At 42.4% G+C, this 24,318-nt stretch overlaps 3 protein-coding genes across 9 annotated transcripts; 2 read left to right on the forward strand and 1 right to left on the reverse strand.

Annotated features, from left to right (window-relative positions):
• Positions 1-231: 231 nt before the first annotated feature.
• kmt5aa (lysine methyltransferase 5Aa) lies at positions 232-4,779 on the reverse strand. Its single transcript, XM_083669545.1, has 7 exons — positions 4,521-4,779; positions 3,611-3,764; positions 2,574-2,850; positions 2,060-2,147; positions 1,765-1,824; positions 1,415-1,605; positions 232-1,180 (listed from the first exon to the last, which is right to left on the reverse strand). The coding sequence occupies exons 1-7, from the start codon at positions 4,527-4,529 to the stop codon at positions 970-972; spliced, it is 990 nt and encodes a 329-aa protein (XP_083525671.1). The 5' UTR covers positions 4,530-4,779; the 3' UTR covers positions 232-969.
• A 991-nt stretch (positions 4,780-5,770) lies between these two features.
• On the forward strand, positions 5,771-20,988 carry sbno1 (strawberry notch homolog 1). 6 transcript variants are annotated; one of them, XM_083670404.1, is made up of 34 exons: positions 5,771-6,127; positions 7,625-7,738; positions 8,036-8,131; positions 8,258-8,485; positions 8,594-8,732; positions 9,353-9,391; positions 9,672-9,781; positions 10,058-10,154; positions 10,311-10,471; positions 10,557-10,690; positions 10,807-10,897; positions 11,081-11,242; positions 11,461-11,596; positions 11,724-11,829; positions 11,966-12,119; positions 13,095-13,277; positions 13,412-13,509; positions 13,624-13,769; positions 14,008-14,205; positions 14,415-14,594; positions 14,829-14,998; positions 15,099-15,230; positions 15,464-15,599; positions 15,702-15,814; positions 16,045-16,116; positions 16,188-16,287; positions 16,535-16,609; positions 16,821-16,967; positions 17,616-17,710; positions 17,887-17,973; positions 18,098-18,235; positions 18,400-18,476; positions 18,783-18,976; positions 19,091-20,988. In XM_083670404.1, exons 2-34 carry the CDS (start codon positions 7,625-7,627, stop codon positions 19,231-19,233), a joined length of 4,251 nt encoding a protein of 1,416 aa, XP_083526530.1. In that variant the 5' UTR covers positions 5,771-6,127; the 3' UTR covers positions 19,234-20,988. The 6 variants fall into 6 exon arrangements, with proteins under 6 accessions (XP_083526530.1, XP_083526531.1, XP_083526529.1 ...); XM_083670405.1 differs by having other exon boundaries at positions 5,771-6,100; XM_083670403.1 differs by having other exon boundaries at positions 5,771-6,091.
• Positions 20,989-22,125: 1,137 nt separating this feature from the next.
• cdk2ap1 (cyclin dependent kinase 2 associated protein 1) lies at positions 22,126-24,125 on the forward strand. Of its 2 annotated transcripts, none has more exons than XM_083670410.1 (4): positions 22,126-22,253; positions 22,852-22,952; positions 23,087-23,213; positions 23,470-24,125. In XM_083670410.1, exons 1-4 carry the CDS (start codon positions 22,187-22,189, stop codon positions 23,535-23,537), a joined length of 363 nt encoding a protein of 120 aa, XP_083526536.1. In that variant the 5' UTR covers positions 22,126-22,186; the 3' UTR covers positions 23,538-24,125. The 2 variants fall into 2 exon arrangements, with proteins under 2 accessions (XP_083526536.1, XP_083526537.1); XM_083670411.1 differs by having other exon boundaries at positions 22,855-22,952.
• Positions 24,126-24,318: the final 193 nt, after the last annotated feature.

A 24,318-nucleotide genomic window follows, 5' to 3' on the forward strand; every position in this document is an offset into this window, starting at 1 on the left:
AATGGTCTTTGATTCAGAACAGTAAGCATGTGATGAAAGTATTATCCTTAAATTCATCTTGCTGGCCTTTATTGTATTACACCCTGAGGAAGGCTATTGATCAGAAATGTTGGTGAATAAATGTGACAGCAAAGAGTGTGCAATTTGTTTTAGTTTTTTTTAAAGTTTTGCCTTTATTATATTAACAGAAACATGCCTGATACACTAATAACAGAGTCATACAAGGAAGGGTAATTTGCATAAAACATGTTTATTCAACAATGCCTCCCAGCATACAGATTTATTTAAATACTTTCACAAGGAGCATTTGGTTGTGGACATTTGACAGCTTTGTGTGTTAGAGAGGTACAGATTTGTTCAAGTTCATAAAACAACTATACATGGCATAAAGAGTTCAAATAAAGTGTGAGTTTCAATGGTCGGAATCACATTCCAGTTTTTCTGAAACTTTTAAAGAGGGCTCGTAGTTTGCATTTCATAGTTTTCCTTTCTGCATCAACCAGAGGGGCTCTGGTGCCATAAATATAATTATTGCTAAGCAACTAACTACCAAACAACCGATTAAGAAAAAGCTTTGTATAAAAATGCAGAACATTGAACTACAACCTGCATGCCGTGGAAGCACTTGTCTACCGGTAATACAAAATATACAAAAAGAAATGTGCTGGAAAAAACTAGCATGTTTCATATAGACGGATAAATATATTAAAAGTATTGATGTCGTCTTGACATTTAGAAGATGTACCTCAATCTTATGTGTTTAAGTCACTGTAACCCATCCTCCCTCTACCCAACCCCTTTGAAAATCATCCCCCCTTTAACACGCACACACAAACTACCCCCCCCTTCCCATCTCGGAAAAAAATGTGGTTACACATTCTGTTGCTAAGGCAATTTTTACATTTAAAAAACGATCTATTAAGAAACAAAGGTGTTAGCATTTCCCTTTTCTTTTAGATGATCTCTCCATCATTGTTTGAGCCATGGGTGGGCTGCAATGGAAGCTTTACTACGGTCCCCGTAGTCGTATAGCAGCTCTTCGCCCTCATCGATGTCTCGGGATGCCACAAGGATGAGGTGAGGTATGCCATTGATGTCATGGAGTTTGGTTTGACAGTTGCCGTTTTTACTGTGGTTGATCAGCCTGCCCATACGACCGGTCTCCTTTGTGGCATCCACACTACAAAATGAAAAACGATCATTTAGATGAGGCATATAGTAATGTTGTTGTAATAGAAGGCCTTTCTGGCGATGGTAACCACATTCATATACTTAGTGTCCTCACAACAACCCCACTGAACTGTCAATCATATGCAAATGACCTCAATGCCTCTCAGACCACATGACCCTGACAGTGCTTTGGAAGCAACCAGCGATGCAATGTGTCAATACGGGAAATAGTGGTTTGACCTACCAGTAGGTTTTGCAGAGATGCTGAAAGTAATACATGTAGCAGCCGGTGGCAGGGTTAAGTGCGTACTCGGCCTCCCTCTTTTTGGCATCAGTGATCTGCAGCAGGTCGCCATGGTACTCCACCACATACTCGCTTTTCTGGAATCCCCGGGTGGCAAATACTCCTCTCCCCTTCCCCTCTATATGCTGCACCTGTAAGAGAGTCAGAGGTAGGAGATATGGGGCAAAATAAGACACCACTTAAAAAACACCTTTAACTTGGCATTTAATTATGAAAATGTTGTGCCAATATGGAGGATAGTTTACTGAACTAAAGATGTAAAGAAGATGCAGTCTGATCCATCACTGTACCTCCATTCCTTCCTCTATCCCATTTGTGATCAGATCATCAATGTGCTTCTTTAGTTCACACTGGGAACAGAAGGCAAGTAGAGATTGCATTAGTGTAGTAGTGTGTTTCATTCATGTTTCAAACACACAAAATAGTTGTAGATAGATAATCTAAAAATAAAATAACAATTGAATGGGAACTGTGCAAGTCAGGTTGGTACGGTCCTACTGAATTAACTTCGACTATCACTATTAATACTTACTTGATAAATAACAGTGTCAAAGATTTAGTAGACAATCATTCATTTGCCCTCACCTTCAACTCTGCTTTACTTTTCCTTGAGCTTCGCCTTATGGGATAGTAGTCTGTTACTTTCCGGTTTTGTGAATTCCTACTTTCTGCTCTGTAAAGAAAATGAAAGAACTGGTATTAACTAACTGATCAATGCAGATACTTCTGTCTACGTTGACCTACAAGACACATGGCAGATAACAAAGACGATGGACATTACAGCCCTTAAGGGAAACAATAATAGAAAACTAGATGTTGAACAGAAAGGTCACAACGTTGATGAAATGAGCGCCAGCATGTTTCTCCCAACACACGCTGTTTGGCAAGGCAACAATGTGGCCATTGTTGGATGCAGAAACTGTCAACTTCCCAGAAGTGGATTGTTACTTATTACTTCAAACTCATCTGATAAGCAATGCAGTTCACAAAGTTGATTTGAAATACACTGCTTTTTTTGCACGCCTTCACAAAAGTCCTAAACCTTTGTATTGTCTAACCCCAAATCCTGCATGCCACCCACTCTCCTCCATGCCCTTACATTCTGAGTGCAGACTTCTTCCCTTTGGCCTTGCGTCGGATGTCTCTCCTCTGGTTGGAGAGATGAACAGTGGAGTTGTTAGTGAGGCGAGGGGCGTGAGCGGTGTTGTTGCTGGGAGGGGAAAGCTCGGCTGTGGAGCGAAAGCAGGCTGGGGTGTAGTGGAGCTGCTGTGAGGCCACCTCTTCTGTACTGTAGGGAGGGCGTTGGCTGTGGCTGTCCTCCCTCTCTGCCAGCTTCATAACGCATGCCTCAGGGTTCACCAAGTTCAGTCTCCTGGCTGTGTCAAGTGAGCAAGAAGAGAGGAATTCAGATGAGGATAAAGACATAGTCTGTAGTGAATCCCTCTCCTTGTCTCCTAAATGGGAATTAAATCATTGGCTCACACTGATCCAGTTCTATTACATCAGCAAAGATGGAGGAAATGAGATGGGGAAACCACTTTAGACTATTTATATGCCTATATAGGCAAAAACCCTAACTCCTTTTTACTTGCAATTAGAGGGGGGGGACCTCATGCAGCAATGTTTTGGAAGTAGAATAGAATAGGTTTACAGTGGAAATGTGTTTTTCTTCTCACCTCTCAATTTCCCCACCTCCTAGTCAACACACACAGACAGAGGTGTTACCAAACCAGTTTCATTCATATAACATAAACGGGGGCAAACTGTTCAAACCGAAAGGTGTATGACACAGAGAGGACCACAGCATCAGCCATAGTGTGGCACCACTGGAGCAAGGTTTGGTGTTAAGAGCCTTGCTTGATGGCATAACCCCTCCAGTTGCCAGTCCGCACTTCTTTAACACCTGGCTCAGAATTTAAACCTGGCTCTAACCTCTAGGCTACCTACTGACCTAGACAGACATACTACACTAAATTTGAACAAACACCATCCAATTGTGTACAAGTCCAGATGTCTTGCAACTCTCATTGCACACTCAAAAAGCAAAACAAAGGCAAAGAACAGAATGGAAGAAAAGGGCACAAACTTCAGTGGTAAAACAAACAGAAGGTATATAAGTTTATGTACATTACATACCATCACCATGCCTTTGTGTGTCGTTTTGTATAGAACACCTGCCAGGATACTTTCCCTCTTGTACCAGTTTGATCATCATCTCATCGTGGACAGGTGACTTGGACTTGCTGTGGCTCAAGAGAGTGATGGAATGGCCATGGTTATATACAATGTCCTGTGAAATATAAAAGGTGGGAACAATCCACTGTCAATGTTTTGCTGTTGTTACTGCCTGCCTGTGTGTGTGTGTGCGTGCGTGTTGCTGTAGAAGAGTCTTCATCAACAATCGCATCAGGTCCTGTAACAAACTCGGTTGCATTTCTTTTTCAACTTAGAAATGTCCAAGTCATATTGCTAGCTACCTAATTAGCTAACTATTTGGGGTAATTTCTGATCTCATGAGGTTTTGGTGGTGATCATTCAGCTAAACACACGGTCGCCTCAATGAAACACACCCATCCACAACAGTGAGGCTCTGCTCCGCCTATTCTTTCTGATACTAGTAGGCCTCCTCCTGCTTCTACAGCAGTAGCTAGCTGTAGTTTATGTCAGCCAAATCCCTTCACGCATCACATTAATTATTTGTGACAAGGCTGTTTTCGAGAACCTTTGCGTGTTGATATCAGTTGCGATAGCCTGCCCTTGCCCTCAGACAAGAACTAACTTTTAATTTCTACCGTTCGCTACTGAATCACTCGATACTAGTGGAGCTGTAGCTAACCGCTAGTTAGCAAGTTCCACCCATGGCATGGCAGGACATTCCGAATGACTGTAGTAGCTAGCTAACGTTAGCGAAGTTAGCTAGCTAGCTAAACAGTAAACAAATCATTATAATAAAATAAGCGCCCCTTAGTCACGGTTGCCGAAATTGAATACTTAATGTAAAACAAAAGTAGATATTTTACAAGACGATGTAATCAAGCCAACTTACCCCGTTCATTTCTGGCTTGTCTTCTTTTTTGTCTTTTTCAATCTTATGCAAAGCCTGAATGGATTCGGGTCATGTACTCTGCCGCGCAGTACAATTATCCAGATGTATAGCTATCTCAGTCTTCCCCTGCCTAATGCAATAGTCATTCCACCACTCCTCTGTCCAGTAAACTCTCTGTTCAAGTGTCACTTTTTAGGTTTCGCTTTGAAATTCTTCAGCCAAGGCAGTTTTCACAGTTCCCCTGTCCGCCATAACTCATTCAAGGAAGGGAGGCGTGTGAAAATTTAAAGGGGCTACAACAGTTCTATTGAACAATCAGCAGGTGGCGCTGCCCAATATTATTTTGACATCTGGCTTTGTGCGAAGTGTAAACCAGTGGCGCAAACCTCGACACTACATCATCATCATCATCATCGCCGTCTTTGTGAAAATAATGTAGAAGAAAACTGAAAATACATATCTATCGGGCTTCAGCCATCTTTCTAAACCATATAACAAAGACATTAAGAATATGTTAATCCTGTAAGAAAATGCATGAACTCAATCATAAACCAAATTGCTTTGCAAAATATGACTTTGACACAAGCAATCGGAATGGGCTGTCTTTAAATCGGGGGACTCAGAATCTTTCGCTCTGAATGAGCAATTATCTTTGCATTGTATTTGATTGTTTGGTTTGTGGCTGTTTTTGTTTTCATGTATTGTTTGCCAACCTGTCGTTTGTTTGACTTGTTTGTTGACCTTTGAAAAGAGATTACATCCAAAAGTGACGCAGCAGCTGGACTACAAAATAATTTCTGTTCACTGTTTGTTGCTCTCATGAACTTTCAAAAAGTTTAGTGTCAAACACACACACACACACACACACACACACACACACACACACACACACACACTGCCTTTCTCCAAACTTCATTATTGTATGGGATCTATCTCTTCCTCAATGTGTCTGTTTTTTTTATATCTATCACACACCAATTTGTCTTATTTCACAGTAGTAGACTATCATGATCTTCTATCAAAAATATTACTAATAAAGAGCACATGCATACATGCAGCATAGATGGGTAGATATTTCGAATGCCTTGATGGTGATATGTGAGAGATTTATCACACTTCATGGAAAAAAGGCAACTTTTGTCTTACGCTTTGACCTGCATCGTCTTTGACCTTACCAATATGGCGTTTCTGGTGACATATGTTGCATAATGAGGAAACGTCTGTAAACGTCATTTCCTGCGAAGACCTCACAGAGTCACGTGATACTGGTTTAGTGCTCTGTTTCTCGAATCTGTAAGGTTTTAAAATATGCGTGGATTGTCAACTTTCTTTTCATTATCGATTGCTTATTGCAAATGGACGCCTCACGGCCGCTCGGAAAACCATTTTTATCGAGGACACGTCAAGAATTCGCGATTGAAAATTCCAGTTCTCGAGCTGAGCATCACGTGACCAGCACGCGTCTCTGGCCGTTTTGTAAAGATGGCGAAAGGTGGTTAGAAAACAGCGGAGCGAAGAGGGTGACATCCCCTGAAACCGATGCGATATTAGTAACGGCCGTTAACTGACAAGTGAGTGTTGTTGCTCGACCTAAATGTCTGAAAACGGTAGGTGGTTTTGTCGGGGTCATGGTGAAGCGTTCAAATTGTGTCTGCGAGATGTTGTGTCTCTTGAAATGTTATTTTATTGTAATTCAGTCACATTAGCTACCTAGCGAGCTATAACGGCGTGACTGAGCATAACCACACCAAAACAGAGCTAGCTTGCTGTGAGCTAGCGGTTTGAGCTGACTGATGCAAAACCACACACATCACGGATATGGTGGTAACACGGTAGCTACAGCAATTGTTCCCAATTCAACAGTATCTTGTTTCCATAAGCTACGTTATAAGGACTGTCTTGGATGTAGACCGCAGTATCATTGTTTTGTTGAGTAAAGCACACTGTCAACTCGGCTAGCCAGTTAGTTAGCAACTAGCGAAGTCTATATGGATATCGAGCCGGCAACAAGCTAATTGACTGTTTGAGATGCATACAAGCAGATTTCAGGGTGAAAATGATTTGTTTGCGCATAATGAAATTAGCTACATAGTTAAGTTACAGCTAGCTAGCTAGCTGTCACTTGTAACAATTGAATGTCGATCTTCACTGACGATTAGAAGTTACTAGCGTTAGCTAAAAAGGTTGCTCAGCTCTATATTTCAGGTTAGTTAGTGTGTGATACATGTATTCGGCGGTTTCCCCTAAATCCGTCGAAACTATATGTTTACTTTATACTTTATTGCCTCTTCTAACATCTTTGGAACATGTTGTGCATTTTGACATTAGCTAGGCTTGTGAACGACGTCAGACCAGGAAGTTGAAACGAGCTAGTAAGTGTGCAAACACGTGCCCGAGTCCGGGTCACTTTGTAACCAGACTTTCTCAAGATCATACACCTGAACCGTAAGTTAACATCACACATTATACTCCAGGTGTATGGCAATAGTAGCTGCTTGCAGGAGACCTGTATCGAAATATTCTATAGCTTGTAGGCTCTTTCCAGCATTTACAAAACGTTGCCGGCTGGGACCACATGCCATTCACGTTTCTCTATCACCACATATTATGGTTGTTGTTTTTTTATCCTCTGATCCTCTTCAAAAGTGTGCACATTTAAATTATCTGGTTGTTCTTGACCTTCTATTTTTTGGAAAACAATCAGACGAATAAGGTAAAGATAAAATACTTCACCTACATGTGTACCACATGTGAAATCTGTATGTTCCCTTGAATTAAAGGTCTTCATGCTTGTTTGGGCTTTTTGTGCTAATGATTTTATGTGAAGAGAGCAGTTGAGGGGTGGTGCCTGTGATTTTGCATTCTCTGTTGAATACTGGAATAATGTAGCTGGGTGTTTTTGGTTGATTATGCTTAACTTCAATCTAGACTCACTGGACAGTAACATTTAGAGCATTGTGGATCAGTCTGCTTAACAAATGTAGCATAGCTTTGCATAGCTAGCCATCCTCAAACACAATTTTATCAATATGCGGAAGTTGCCATTCGTTAAGTCATTTGTCATTGTCCCTTGATGTCACTCACAAGTCTGTTGTCTCATGCAGATGATGGATCCTGGACAGGATTTGCTCCTGGCAGCCCTGAGTGAGAGTGGCATCTGCCCTAATGACCTGTTTGACATTGACCCTCAGGATGCGCAGCCCTCTCCCACCCAACAGGTAATCATCTCAAATCATGCAACATCCTTAACTTCATAACCTCTCAGTTTTCTCATGACCAGGGTGAGAGCGATGTTGAAAGATGCATCTTTTCCAGCTGTTCTCCCTCAATTGAGCACATTCACCCTACTCTTTTTCAAGCTGGTCTGTAGTGCGCCGCACACATTTGTTAGAGATGTTTTCTTGATTTAATCAATTTAATTTAGTCATTCTTGATGTCATGATAATATTGAGATGCACTATAAACTTGTATTTCCCTCTGATGCTCATGTGAGTTATTTTCCTCCTGTCCACCAGTCCATCTCCATCAGTGCCCTGGATGTTGGCTTGGGTTTTGAGGCAACTGGAGCTGTTCGCCCTGGGACGATAGCCCCACCCACTCCCACTATCAGGGTAAGATCACAGAGCCTTTCATAGTACCGGCTGCATGTTGCTTTTGCAAAATCAATGGTCAGCAAAAATCTGGGTTGTGTCTTTGTCTATGACATAGTCGCATGTCTCTCCTCAATGTTCCAACAGCATAAACCTCAGCCCTCAACCACCACGTTTGTCTTAAATCAACTGAATCAGTTGCCGCCGCTGGGAACAATCGTTGTGACCAAACCCTCAGCAGCAAACACCCAGAGACACACCATTACCGTAACTAAGGTGGTCCATACCACTCCTTCAGCCTTGCAGGGGTCCACATCCACCTCCACGGCTCTCCCCTCCATGGTGTCCACTGTGGGTACTTCCAACCGAGAGCAGGTCAAAATCATACTGCCTCTAGAATCGCAAAAGTGAGAGTATACTATTGCCCCTGTAATTACTCTTACAATGTACACTCTAACAATATTATTCCCTTCCCTGTTTCAGATCCAGCTGAAGGACTTATTGAGGACGGGTGCCCTAAAGGGCAGTGGTTTGAAAAACAGCAGCCTAGTAGAGCTCATGAAGCTCAAGCCCCCACCTGACATTGCCCAGCCGGTAGCCACAGCAACAGCCACAGGCACCAGTGAGTCATGGAACCATAGAACCCTGGCTGGGTTCTAAGACACTAAAATGGCTTAATTTCCTTGTCTCCCTTTTAGCCTCTTTTTGACCCCCAATCTGAAAGTACTGGATAGGTGTAAACTCTTTGGCGATATGTACCTTGGAGAAGCATCTTTAAAATCTTAGATCAGAAGTTTGCTTATGGAGAGAATGGAAGCCATTGTATGAGGAGGCAGACTCTGCCCCAGTGCCCATATCTTCTCATACTGACCTTGAGTTCACCAAGGCTGCAATGATTATGTAGTCAAATATTTTAGGCCATGTCATTGAGAGCAATCCCAGTTCATTTGGATTAATATAGATTTGTGAACTTTGAGTGATGTAAGTGAAATGTACTGAATGTACATTTACTGTACATCATTGATTGTTTTATAGGCCCCTGTCCCACATGCCCAACCAGGCTGCATTCTTATGATTTGTATCTGCCCCATGTTTGTTCTTCCATCTTGTGTACATTCCATTGTTTAACGTTATTCCAAGACCCCTCACATTGTCATTAAATGTAGATTATTGATTATGAACAGGATCATTGTTAACCTAATGCCCAATTCTCAATCAGTATCAATGCTCTCCTCCTCGCAGAAATATTTCTGGTCTCGACAAAGATGATCACTAAACCAGGTATGGACAGGATCAAGACCAGGGATTGTCTCTCAGAATCTTGTAATCATGTGACATCGGATGCATCGATAAGAGAGGGACATTTAAAACAGGCCAGATTTAATTCCTGCAAGGCACTTTCACACCTTGTTCAGTTCGCATGTGGGGTCATAGCAGTCATTTGTTTTATTTCAGAGCTGTACATGAAACAAAAAGTAGTGAGGTCAATGCAATAATTCCCCCTAGACCCCTCAAAAGGGTCTAAATGTGCCATTTCTCTAAGGTCTGTATTGTCCTCTAGGTCTTACAGCGGAACTGAACAACGGAATCAAGAAAGAGGTGACGAGTAAAGATGTTGCACGAATATGGGTGAACGACGACGTCAGGGTGCGGAGCTTCTCACCTACCCTTGTAAGTGTGTCCTCACTTTTGACCAAGCAGCAGAATTCAGCTTTTATTAAACTTGAAGGAATCTGTTTGACAGACCGTTAACTGGATTTCTGAGGACCCGCAGAGAATGTAATTTTATTGCTTAAATTCCTTCTGAGGTTTTTGCAACCTTGCTAAAGGAACAGACACTTAAATGTTTGTCTTCAGTGTTCTTGACCCATACCACATTTCAAGCAAAGTAATGCTGTCTTACCCACTTTCTCTGGCTTTAAACCTCACTGTGCTGTTTTGGTGTAGAAACTCCCTGGCATGAAAGAGGAGGAGGAGCCAGAGGAAGAGGATGAGGAAGAGTTGGGTCATGCCGAGACGTACGCAGAGTACATGCCCATGAAATGTAGGTGTACCTAACTTGGTATAGAAATTAGTTGATGTACTTATCAGACAGCCTTGGCTTGCGTTTTGGGTATATAGGCCTGCGTTGTGATAAAGCTAATGCAGGTGTAATTTGATTGCTTATTGAAACGATTGACTGACTGTTTGGTCCATTCAGTGAGAATTGGCCTGCGGCATCCAGACCCTGTAGTGGAAACCAGCTCCCTGTCCAGTGTGAACCCCCCCAACGTGTGGTACAGACTCTCCATCCCCGAGGAGACCATCGACCGCGGCTGGCTCTCTGCCCTGCAACTCGAGGCCATTACATATGCCGCCCAGGTCCGTAATCTATGCCTTTATCAGGTGCTATGTACCATTATCTGACTAGGTGCTGGGAGATTCTCATGTGAATTATTCTCCATAGCAACACGAGACAACTCTCCCTAATGGTGACAGAGCGTCGTATCTGATTGGTGATGGGGCTGGAGTGGGGAAGGGCAGGACCATCGCTGGGATCATCTATGAAAATTACCTCCTCGGCAGGAAGAGATCACTCTGGTAAACGGACACTACTTCTTTGTTGGGTTAAACTGTTCAGTGAAATATGAACTAGGGAACTTGAGATCACCAGGACATTTTTCTCATTCCACTCATCCTTTGCCCTCCTTCTCCAGGTTTAGTGTTTCAAATGACCTGAAGTATGATGCTGAGAGGGACCTCAAAGACATAGGAGCGAAGAACATTCAAGTCCATTCACTGAACAAGGTAAGACATACTGGTATATCTGCTATACAACTGCACACAATGGGCTTTGTGTGCCTCTGTCTTTTGTAACTGAAAATGATGAGCTTCATTATAAACAATTCTTCACACTGGATACTGGAGTTTTTAATATCCATCGAATGTTCTACTACACTCAAAAACAATGTCTGTTTTTGTGTCTCTCAGTTTAAATATGGAAAGATCTCCTCCAAACACAACGGCAGTGTGAAGAAGGGTGTGATCTTCGCCACCTACTCCTCCCTGATAGGAGAGAGCCAGTCCGGAGGGAAGTACAAGACCAGGTTCAAACAGCTCCTCCACTGGTGTGGGGAAGACTTTGACGGAGTTGTATCCTTAAAGTCAAAATATAAGAAATCAGAGAGATTAAAAGGAAAGAAAAGTGGATAGTGATGCTATAAATAAATTTGAAAAAAAAGAAAACCACACACAAAGATTATTGACATTGCCCTGGAAAACAAACTTGTACTTGTAGAACAAGTAACAGTAAGGGCTAGCAGTTCCTTCACAATGCTGATGCTGCCTTTCCTTAACCAACTAACCTTCAGATTGTTTATGATGAGTGTCATAAAGCCAAAAACGTGTGTCCCATTGGGTCTTCCAAACCCACCAAGACTGGACTGGCTGTCCTGGAGCTGCAGAACAAACTGCCCAAAGCACGGGTTATATATGCTAGCGCCACAGGTAAGTCTGTCTAGTAAGAGGTTATGCCAACTTTATGTTGTTATGTTGACTGATGAGATGTTGAAGTCCAGGCCTCAATGAACAGTAAAGATAGGCACTGTCTAATTTCGTCTTTTTGTCTGGCAAGGCGCCTCTGAGCCTCGTAACATGGCCTACATGAACCGTCTGGGCATCTGGGGAGAGGGAACCCCCTTCAAGGAGTTCAGCAACTTCATTCAAGCTGTTGAGCGCAGGTTAGTGGCTATTGTGCTTTACTTAGTGCTGCAGAATCTTAGCAAGATTATAACCAAAAGCAGGATGTCCTCATTTTATAGATGAAATTGTCCTTGATCAGATTCTCACGTCATTCTCTTTCCCTTGTGTTCTCAGAGGTGTTGGTGCCATGGAGATAGTTGCCATGGATATGAAGCTGAGGGGGATGTACATCGCGAGGCAGTTGAGTTTCACTGGTGTAACATTCAAGATCGAGGAGGTTCCTCTGACTCAGCACTACATCAAAATGTACAACAAGTCCGTGCGTCTGGTAAGGACTGGCAGAGTTGCTCATTGAAACTGTGCAGCCAGGCATGTTAGTCACTCAGTAGCAACTCCTAACCAAGCCTTGCATGACTTACATCTGTCAGGCTCTAGTTGTATCAGGGCACCAATATTGGCCTATATCTGTATTGGCACACATTCCATCGATACAGCACCAAAGATGTGCGTCAGCCTCACATTCCGAAATGATAGAATGTCAGTGTAGTTGGGTTTTTACAGGGCAAAAGGTTTTTATGAATGAATAGACTCTTTAGACTGCAGTCAATTAGCACACTTCCTAACTAAAAGGATGTTGACAGAACAAGTTATTCGGAATAAGGAGTCACACAGTAAGATATTATTTGTCTATCATTTATTTCAGGCTATCTATGGCTAGCTAGTATCCATGAATTTCAGAATCAGAAGTTGTTGTCATAAGCAGCTTGTGTGTGTAGTTCCAATCAACCGTGTATGTCAACAGCATGAATGACCATTATTGGAAATAACAGTGGTTATAAGAATGGTGTGGGGAATGTTTTCTTGGCACACTTTGGGCCTGTTAATACTAATCAATCATCGCTTGAATGCCACAGCCTATTTGAGTATTGTTGCTGACCATGTACATCCCTTCATGGCCACAATTTACCCATCTTCTAATGGCTAATTCCAGCATGATAATGCACCATGTCACAAAGCAAAAGTCGTGTCAAACTGGTTTCATGAACAATGAGTTAAGTGTTCTTCAGTGGCCTTCCTAGAACGAGAGATTCACAGCTTGAAAGTGCACCTGAAAAATCTGCAGGAATTGTGTGATGCAATCATGCCATCATGAACCAGAATCTCAAAGGAATGTTTCCAACATCTTGTGGAATCAATGCCACAAAGAATTGAGGCTGTTTTGAGAGCAAAGGGAGGCCCTACCCAGTATTAGTATAGTGTTCCTAATAAAGTGTTCACTGAGTGTATGGTCTGTGTGTTTCAGTGGGTGAGTGCGCGTGAGAAGTTCCAGAAGGCTGCTAACCTGATGGATGCTGAGCAGCGCATGAAGAAGTCCATGTGGGGTCAGTTCTGGTCCGCTCACCAGAGGTTTTTCAAGTACCTCTGCATCGCCTCCAAAGTCCGCAGAGTGGTCCAGCTCGCCAGAGAGGAGGTCAAAAACGGAAAGGTAGGATCATTTCAGTAAGAATTACATCTTTTGGTAGTGGTACTTTATAAGAATGGTGGGAATCTTAACTGCAGCTGTAGTAAGATTGTACTCCTAGTAACAGACTGTGACTCGGTCTGTGTGTCTGTCTGCAGTGTGTGGTCATCGGTCTCCAGTCCACAGGAGAGGCTCGAACACTTGAGGCCTTAGAGGAAGGTGGAGGAGAGCTTAATGACTTTGTCTCCACTGCGAAGTAAGTCTTTATGATCACCTAACACAGAGTGCTCTAGAACATTCAAAAGTGAATATTAGCTGTACATTTTGTTTCTGACGTGTGACGTTCTGACAATTGTCTTGCCACTCTCAGAGGTGTGTTGCAGTCTCTAGTAGAGAAGCACTTCCCAGCTCCAGACAGGCAGAAGCTCTTCAGCCTGCTGGGTATTGATCTGCCAGTCAAGAAAACCCCCTCTCCCATTGAAATCGCTGCTGACCAGAAGGGCAAGAAGAGGAAAGGTAGGCAGCCCCTCTTGTCCTTGAGTCAGCACTGTCCTCTCACAAGAATGAGGCTTCAGTTTCAAGTATCCCTATGATGAGTGTCTGATTTCAGTGTTGCAGGTTAAATTGTTCCCTGTAATGCTCCTTTTTGTTCCGTTTCAATATATTGTTCCATTGAGTTTTTGATCTTCAAAAGGCCTTGTGCGGCATATGTTTTTATTGACATATGTCCCATTGCTGGTTTCTCTTCCTGCAGCTCCTGAGATGAAGAAGCAGACCAAGAAGCCGCGTAAGTCTGGGGGTCTCTCCGGCAGCAGCTCAGACGAGAGCCAATCAGAGGAGTCGGATAAGGATGCAGACAGTGACGACAGCTTCAAATCCGTAAGCTCAGGGGATGATGATGAAGATGACTTCAACCCCTTCAGGGATGAATCGAGCGAGGATGAGGAAGATGGTGAGATTGTGATAATAATACTGTCCACATGATAGCAAATCACTGCCTGGTCCATTTGAAATATGCTGCCATAATCTGACACGATGATAGTCATGAATGTAAATTGCACCTGATATATATATAATTTATGTAACTGCATTATGTATGCTTTATGATGTTGGAATAAAGTATAACCCAACATTTCTCTATTTTCTCCACTCCTCTCCCAGATCCTTGGCTGATCAGGAAGGAGCCAAAGAAAGGCAAGGAGAAGAAGAGTAAAAAGAAGAAGAAAAAGAAGGGTATAGACCCGGACTCCATCCACAGTGCCTTGCTCGCCTCTGGGCTGGGCTCCATCAGACCTGCATTCACCGCTCCTGCTGTCAAAGCCACCAGCACACCTGTCATAGGTGAGGATGTGGCTAGAGTTCAATAATCAGAAAATAATAAAGAAAGCTGCACACTCTTGCTCCAATGCAATTATTTTATCAACATTTCGGCAGTAAGGGCTTCTTCAGGGTTTCCTCCAGTTCAAGTCACCTGAGCTTGAATGTGCCTAATCTTAGCTTTTTAGTCACAGACAACTAGCCTGTTTTTTGTCAATTTCTCAGTATTACTCATTATCTCCCTTTCTCTGTCCTCAGCTAAGGTAGAGGTTGACGATGGCTGTATGACAAGTCAGGATGCTGTGGAGGATGCTCAGCAGATGAAGAAGGACCTCCTGGAGCAGCTGGAGAAACTGGCTCAGGACCTCCCACCTAACACCCTGGATGAGCTCATAGATGAACTGGGGGGACCAGACAGCGTGGCAGAGGTACTGCAAGGGGAGTCTATTCCTGAAAAATGTAAAAAGTCCATTCAAATAAGGTTGAGACACCAAATGTTTCTCTCATGCTCTCCGCTCTGTGTTGCAGATGACTGGTCGTAAAGGCAGAGTGGTCAGCAATGACGACGGCAGCATCTCATACGAGTCTCGCTCTGAGCTGGACGTCCCTGTGGAGATCCTCAACCTCACAGAGAAACAGAGGTTCATGGACGGAGAGAAGGTATGGAGGGGGGTGGAGGTTCTGTTAGTTCCTCACTATGGAGGCCCAGTAGAAAACTTCTTGCGGAGTTATTGAAGAACTATTGTAGAGAAAGTTAGTATTTGCAAGGCCAGTGTAGGGCCAATATGTGCAGCTTTGCATTTTGATCTCTACATTTCAATATGCCATTATGATAAATACTTTGTTATATATAAAAAGTGATTGATCCTATCCTCTTCGTCCTGCTCATCCAGAATATAGCCATCATCTCAGAGGCGGCCAGCTCTGGTATCTCGCTGCAGGCTGATCGTCGGGTCAAGAACCAGCGCCGTAGGGTCCACATGACTCTGGAGCTGCCCTGGAGTGCTGACAGGGCTATACAGCAGTTCGGTCAGTAGAACCTCCCCCCCATACAATGTAAAATACTTTGAGACCAAGTGAAAACGTGCTCTAGAGATGTAATCCATTGTTTCTCTCTCCTTCCACTCACAGGGAGAACACACAGATCTAACCAGGTCACAGCTCCAGAGTATGTGTTCCTCATCTCAGAGCTGGCAGGAGAGCAGAGATTCGCCTCAATTGTTGCCAAAAGACTTGAGAGCCTGGTACGGTCTTATGATGTCATTTCTTGTGAATAACCAACACTAAAATACTTAATCTGTCACTCCTGTATCCAAAAATAGCAAAGAGAGATCGCACAATTGAAGAGGCTACATGCCTGTAAACAGGGCTTTTGCTGTTTTGTTTCATCACTCCTGTGTTTGAATTCTTCAAGCTTGAACTCTTTACATCTTGAATGCCACATAATTACATTAAGTGTTTGTGTCTGTTACAGGGTGCCCTCACACATGGGGACAGGCGGGCAACTGAGACAAGAGATCTCAGCAGGTTCAACTTTGACAACAAAGTAAGTGTGTGTTGTAAATTGTCTTTTTAAGATTCTCCAACTCTAGTACTAACCTCCTTTCCTCCTAACAGTATGGCAGGAACGCATTGGAAATTGTGATGAAGTCCATTGTAAACCTGGACTCCCCGTTGGTGTCTCCACCCTCAGACTTTGAAGGGGATTTCTATAAAGGTATACATCACAGGAATTTCCCAGACATGAACAATTGGTTATAGGATACATTTCCCTGTTTTTATGTGCAGGAACTTCCATTGTCTTGGTTTTCACTTCTCACAGTGGTATGTTTGTCATCAACGCTGACTCAAAGACAGTTATTCTGGCAGTTGGCTATTACTAGCACTTTAAAAACATTTATGATCATTGTAATGATACCACCCGTAATGTCTATTGTACTTGTCTTCATTAAAATCTTCCACAGAAATCTGTCATGGATTAATTGGAGTGGGACTGATAAATGTGGAGGACAGATCAGGCATCCTGTCGCTGGACAAAGGTGAAAGTCAGATTGTAATAGAAGTGAGAATAAAGACTGAATGTCTGTGAACTGTTTTGTTGTGTCGGTCAAGGACAGTTTGGTGATGATGGCCATAGTTCGAGCATTGAAACGTATCCATGCTTGTGTGGTTTCGAGTGAAATCATAGTTTTGGTCATAGTTATGGTAATGTGTGGTTTGGTCATACGTCTCTTTCCCTTGCCTTGTCAGACTACAACAACATTGGGAAGTTCCTGAACCGTATCCTGGGCATGGAGGTGCAGCAGCAGAACGCCCTGTTCCAGTACTTTGCTGACACGCTTGCGGCTGTCATACAGAACGCCAAGAAGAATGGCAGATACGACATGGGCATTCTAGGTAGGATAGGATGGCACTATGCCCCTGCCCTGTTTGTACAAAGAAATGTTCACAAATCCCTCACTGATGGATAACCCTGCATTGTACCTTTAAAAAAAATAATAATAATAATTTAAAAAATTATATATATATATATATAATTTAAAAAATTATATATATATATATATATATATATATATATATATATATATATATTTACCAGCTTCAATTTGACTGTTGAATAGAGTTGTACTTTATTGATCGCAAAGGGAAATTACTTGATCATTATTCCTTTAGCTAATGTATGCACGCCTATTTCACCACATTTTCCAACAAGGATTTTCTATCAGTTTGTGTAGTACGCTCTGCTGCCCTAGTTTTCATGCAAGAAAGGTCCACACACAGGGCAGATGAGGTAGAACTGGGTTGAGACGCAGCCAGACATCCTGGGGATGAATGGCAACAATGTTAGTGTAACGCTGCCCTATATTCAGTTAAATCTTATTCAAGTGTTCATATTCCATGCCATCTGTTGTAAAGATCCTGCTACATGAATAAGGAGACTACAAGCCCCAATCCCAAATGGCACAAAATGATTGTTACCTTCTTTGGTTTTGGGGGGCACCTTTTCCTTTAACTGTGTGCCCTTATCTGTCTTTCTGTCACCAGATCTGGGCTCAGGGGATGAGAAGGTTAGGAAGATGGAGTCCAAGAAGTTCCTGACCCCCGGCTACTCCACCTCTGGACACGTCGAGCTCTACACGGTACGGCATCAGAGAAGTGATTTTTCCCCCCCCCCCCATGACTAATCAGAAATGTTAATCATCTACAGTGCAACCTCTATAACAGCTCCTGTCTGCTAGTGGTATTATTAATGGTATTATCTATCCATTTGTCAGACTCTTTGTTCATTGTGGTTCTCTGTTGTGTCTCTCTCTAGGTGAGTGTGGAGAGAGGAATGTCCTGGGAGGATGCCACACATGCTTGGGCAGAGCAGAGTGGAGCGGACGATGGGTTTTACGTTCAGGTAGGAAGAGCTGAATTTGTCAAACATTGTTTTGTTTTATTATAGCTTTCCTCAATGGACATATTCACTCAACTGGTGCGGATAGTTGGCCATATTTATCAGTTTGTTGCTCTTATCTCCCCAGGTAAGGAACAACAAGAAGACTGCCATCTTGGTGAAAGAGGTGAACCCCAAGAAGAGGCTGTTCCTGGTCTACAGGCCCAACACAGGGAAGCAGCTCAAGCTGGAGACCTACATGGATATCAAGAAGAAGTGTAAAAAGGTGAGACATGAATAATATGATTATGGTTCATAATGGAAAAAGTAATGCTTGTTAAAGCTTGAAGCTTTAATCTAACTTGCCATTTGCTCAGGTTTGTTCGTCTTGTCTTTTAGTTTCCTTCTCTCAACATTGCTGTCAAGACTCATGTGTTTGCTCTGGTATAGGTCCTGTCAGATGATGCCAAGCAGCATTGGATTGACCAGTACAAGTCTTCAGCTGAAGTCTGCTCTCATGCATATTGGTAGGTGCACCCTCTTTCCTATGTGAATCATGTTCTAATGATGTTTTAAGCAGAGCTGATTTGAAGTACAGTACCAGGGCTGCATTTTCATCCATAAAGATGGTTCCTCCTTTCTACCCTCTTCTTCATGGATCAGAAGGGAATGGATAGGTGAAAGCACAGTGGAGTAGACAATATTTTGGATTGAAACGCTACCCTGGTCTTTATCAGCAGAGCTTGCTGAACCAGTCACACTGTCAGGTTTAGGATTAGAAGGATGACTTGTTTGTATGCCTGTATTAATGTCCTCTCCTATCTGTTTTTCAGGCGGGGTAACTGTAAGAAGGCCTCTGTGGGCCTACAGTGTGAGATTGGGCTGAGGTGTAGGACGTACTACGTGCTGTGTGGTTCTGTGCTGAGCGTGTGGACCAAGGTGGAGGGAGTCCTTGCTTCCGTCAGTGGAACCAATGTCAAGATGCAGATCGTCCGCCTCAGAACGGAGGATGGCCAGAGGATAGTGGGTAGGTTGACTTGACATGACTTGGAATTGTGTTCCTTTATCCATCTTGGTTGAGTTGATGGGTCATGACACTTGATTATTTTATTCTAACAATGTGATATCTTCCTCTCTCCAGGCCTGATCATTCCAGCGAACTGTGTGTCCCCCCTGACCAACATCCTGTCGTCGTCAGACCAATCCCAGCAGCTGGCTGTGCAGCAGCAGCAGATGTGGCAGCAGCTCCACCCCCAGAGCCTCAGTCATACACCCAACACATAGCATGGGTTCCCCCGCCTCTCCTTGATAGGATTGGAGTTCATCTCAGTCTCCACCTCTGCTCTGTGAGCTATAGCACCACCACTCTTTCTCCTACTCCCTCCCTCTCTCTCTTCAGAGGGCCAGAGATGCCGCGCAGAACTGTGGTATTCTCGGAGGTAAAGTCTTGGTAGTCAAGAGTGAGGATTTCAGGGTTCTTGTCCAAAGAAGAGACTCTGTTTACACCCCAGAGGCATTTGCTGGACGACTCGTGCTCTGAAATTCAGAGTTGAAGGTTTATGAAGAGACTGCAGTAAAAAAGCTGCGAGAAGACTTGTCAGAGTGCGGAGGAGGCGTGATAATAATGCCTGAGACTGTTTTCTGTTACCTCCTGCTAATTAAAAAAATGCCCTGTGCTTTCAGTTGGTGACCTAAGGCCTCCTTCACCACAGAAGGCCCGAATGTCACTAATTTAATTTTTTCTATTGGACACAGGACAGTGCTCAGGGGTTAGTTAAGCTACACAGTGACCCTTTTTTATTTTTTAAAACAAACTTGACATTTTACAAAATGTCTACCTGAGATGCATGACCACATCCCCACCCCAAAGGCTTTCTTTCCCTTTTATTTTCACTTGGTCATCAGCTGTCGAACGTCTGAGATGAAAACTACTCATGTTCCCGGTTTCTTTTAGGCTGACAAAATTGCGTCAGATGTTTGTGTATTCCTTCTACCTACCTACTGTACCTGGTTGTGTTTACAGCTTGACTATCAAGAACTGACTGCATGGTTTCAACATCTGGTTCTTTATTTCTTTCAATAATTCCCCTGCATTTGTAACAGAATGAGTTAAAATTCTGATCAGAATGTTTAGGTATTTAGTGTCAGACTGAACAGCTTGTGTTATATAACCTGATCCTATTTGACAAGCAAAATGTTTGCCCCTCTATCTCTGCTTTGTAAAGCTCCAGGAGAAGTATACATCTGCACAGGACAGGGTGTGTCTGATAATATGAAAGGTCTGATACTTCACTGAAAGCCAGGCTGCATTTAATTCTGCATTGTTGTTCTAGCTGGCTCTGGTCGGACTGGATAGGTGGAAAGTCATATGGTGGAAACTAGGAGGAGCTTGCATCTACCTCTCATTACTCCTACCTTTTGAACTTTGATGCTCTCCCCTTTTCCTAGAGGTGTGCATTGGATTGGTTTGAGCATGGGCTAGAGGAGGTTTCCACCCTATGTCTCTTTACACCAATCCACAGTGGAAGAGGAAGAGAATTGCATTTGGGCAGTAGTTGTCTAAAGTTGAAAAGAGTGAATAAGAGCAGAGGGTAGTGAGAAACTTTTTGGAATGAAATGCAGCTCTGATGTTCAGTGTAAAAGTTTTTGCTCACTTCAAGACAACTGGAATGGCCCCTTCTCTACATTAGTTAACATTACTTGGTCTCTAGTTGGTACCGTTCTATCTTTGATTTATGTTTTTTAATGTCATTTCAGACAATGTACAGGGGCTAAATAATTGTTTTGGTTTTGAGTGCTGTAAAATGTTGACAGGGTGGGCTGTTATATACCAATGTGTATACCAGTAGTCATATCTTGAAATAAACCTGTTTTTGCTGACAGATGTTTGTTGAAACACTTGAAGGACAGTGTTGTTTCTTCCTTGCACGAGTTGCACTACTGACTTGTTGTACAAAGAATCTGTATTAAATGATTTAATTGAGTGCAAGGTTTCTACCTCTTGCATATGACCAATAAATCTTGAGGACGAAGTTTGAATTCTGCAGTTTTGTCTGTTTTTCATATTTTGAGCACTTGTCTACTCAGCTACAATCGAGTTTTCTACTTTCCATACTCATTCCCCAACAGGAACTAAAAAATTAGAGTAACATTCTTAATATACATGAGATTAACATGTAGCACCATTAAAGAATGATCAAGAAGATTGTGAAAGTGTGTTTGTCTTGGGTTATTAGGTTCCTAAAGACTTTTGGGGAGTCCCTACAGCTTGCTCTAAGGCCATGACGCTCAAAGCTATGATTGGGCCGTAAAACGTGACCGCTCCTTGTCCACCAATGGTCAAGTGAGTGACCGCGTCCTGGGTCCCGCAAATCATCAGTAGCACAGAGACAATCTCCAGAAGAAGACCCAACAGTCCACGTGCCTGGCACAAGCGAATTGTTTGATTTCTGAAGATAGCCATCATATTTTGATAGCAGGGCAAGTTTAGTGGGAAGCGTAGCAAAGTGAGTCAACAATGGATGCGTCTCCTCAGACAAAGCCAGGTATCTCAAAATTAGGTTTCTTTTCAATTCTTGTTATCTTTCATCATCCGTAATGGTGGATAAATTGTCAAAGAAAAGCTATTGCTTGAGTCATGACCATTGATTCTTATTGGAACTTGACCAACAATTTTGTGGAGGTCTGTTTTCCATAGACTGTCACGTTTTAGGTGCTTTAAAGCTCATCTCTCCAGGGTGTCTAAACTTTTGATCCCATTGTTTAGAATTCGTGGTTGAAACAATAAATATAGAGTTCTCGTTAGTAAAATGATTATTCGTTGTGCGCATTATCATTGCTCACGTTTTGGTGTTAAAGTTTAGTATTTAAACTATTTTTTCCCATACTGAGTAGCCCATAAGTTTTACATGTGCTATTAAATCCATTGGATTTACCAGTGATTTGAACATGTATGTATATCTCTGTATTGTTTTTAAACTTAAAAAAACGTATTAATAATTTGTGATGTATAACATCTGAAAAAAGCTAAAATTGTTTTTGTTTTAGAAATTAATTAATTCGTGGAAAATCACGTTTTAACCATTTTAGGTCAGATAATTCTATTGTGGTGGATAGAATGCATTGTGGGTGTCAATATAAAGTGACGGCCATATTTGCCGGTGCCGCTGTTGTAAACAAAAAGTGAGAGACAGACGCTTCACTGAATTTCGGGTCATTTTTATTTCTTTAATTTACAATGTCTTTGGGAATGTCTTACAAACCCAATGTCCACCAGCACATTCCTGGAACTTCCGGGAACCAGGGTAAGAAAAAAATATTGGTTAAAATTCAATCATCCATCCGTTAAATCGAGTGGTAAATTCGGGGTTTCGGAGAATACCTGGAGAAAGACCGTGTCTGTAGTTTTTGTCCAGTTATATATATAGGGTCAGATCGTGGGAGCTAGGCTAATTCATATCCGCCATTATTACTAATGTAAAAAGCCCAATCCCTCAACAACATCGGTAAGACAAGGACAAAGGTGTGAAATTCCTTCTTTTCCGAAAATGAACCCCCATTGTTCTGTGTCCGAACCCACCCGGGGGTTGCCGTTACATTGTGACAAAAATGTATCACTTTGGCTTCTTTAAGTCAGCCCTGTTCCGTTTCCTCCATGATAGTCTCTCGCGGAGCTGTTGATTGATCTGCAAGGGTATTCTTTTATGACCCTTCGAGGACATCTAGTGTTTGACAACGCTTATTGCATTATTGCATTAGGAAAAACGTGCCCACAAATCCCAATCTGAACATACTGAACATACAAAACGTATGTTGATTAAGGTTGTTGTCTTCGATTTCCCATGTCAACATTATCTCGTGAACTGGGAAGTGTATTGATCCATATTTGTGTTTTTCTCTTAGCAGTTGGAAACATCCAGTCTCCCTCAGCCAACCTGGCGACATTGCAGTCGTACAGGCCACTTGTGAATGACTATGGACCACCCTCCTTGGGATTTTCTCAGGTAAATGAACCGCATGCAATGTACCTGCTATTGTTCTACAAGAGATCTTACTGGTAATATAAATAATTACATTAATGTTATGGAATTTGTTGGCGTTTTAAACTGACAGATTTATCATTCTACTCTTATGTCAGGGATCAAGTGGGAGCCAAGTGCCTCAGAGTAAATATGCAGAGCTGCTGACCATCATTGAGGAGCTTGGGAAGGAAATAAGGCCAACTTATGCCGGGAGCAAGAGTGCAATGGAGAGACTAAAACGAGGTAATGTGTGACTACCATACACCCTCCCCTGTAAACGTTAACATCACAACTTACTTTGTTCATTGTGGCACTATGTGTAGAACTAAAGTGTCTGCTTATAGAACTGGGATTGTTAGGTGGCTATACTCATACAATATGTGTATTGTGTATCAGCATTGAACTAGCCAAGTACTTAACAAAGCACAACAGTTCCCCTACTAAACTGACTGAGACAGGGTTATCATACATTGAATGATGTATTTTTTCCCCCCCAAAGGTATAATTCACGCTAGAGGACTGGTGCGTGAATGTTTGGCAGAGACTGAGAGAAATGCCAGGTCCTAGCCTCGCAAGTGATGGAAGCACACTCCTCTCCAACAAGAACCAACAGTGTGTTTGTCTCTCACCATTTAAAAGACTGCTTCATGGCATATTCCTTAAAGGAGGAATGAAACAAACAAGGAATGTTTTGAAAATATGAAAGGTTGTGACCTAAGGGTGAGGTGGGGGACATTCTAGAATTGAATTCACACACTGATAATTGGAATACAAATTACATGATTTTAGTTTTTTTCTTTGTGCCCCATTTTGAGTCTGTTTCCTGACTTGATATTTAAAACAAATAGTGATTTTTTTTTTTTTTTTTTTTTGCATGCAAATGGCCCCATCACGGACCATGGTTAATAGTAGAAACTGCATGATTTGTACAGACTTAGACAAGGAGAGGAACTTTTTTGATAGATTTTGGTCTGGATTACAGACCCTTTTAACACGGATTTTAACACATGGATGAGTGAGTGAAGGACAGAAAAGTGCCAAATGCATTGGTTCATTCATGTTTAGGTTCTTTTTGGGTATTAATGATGAAAATGCTGTTACTTGCATCTTTGTATGTATTTATTACTCAGTGTAATAAAATGTATTTTCAATACAGTGGTCATTGTTTGGCTCTTTTACTGCCTGTGGTTTTGATTGTGAAATCAATCCAGGAAGTGTCCTAATCCAGATTTCACAGATCCCAAAATCCCTTTTATCATGCTTCTATGCCCTTCCAACTCCATCTCCCCAACTGAGTACTTGGGGAGCCGAGAAGACAGAGGTTCATCTCACCCCCTTTTTCACAACA

Source organism: Argentina silus (assembly GCF_951799395.1).
Source record: "Argentina silus genome assembly, chromosome: 5".
NCBI classification, from domain to species: Eukaryota; Metazoa; Chordata; class Actinopteri; order Argentiniformes; family Argentinidae; genus Argentina; species Argentina silus.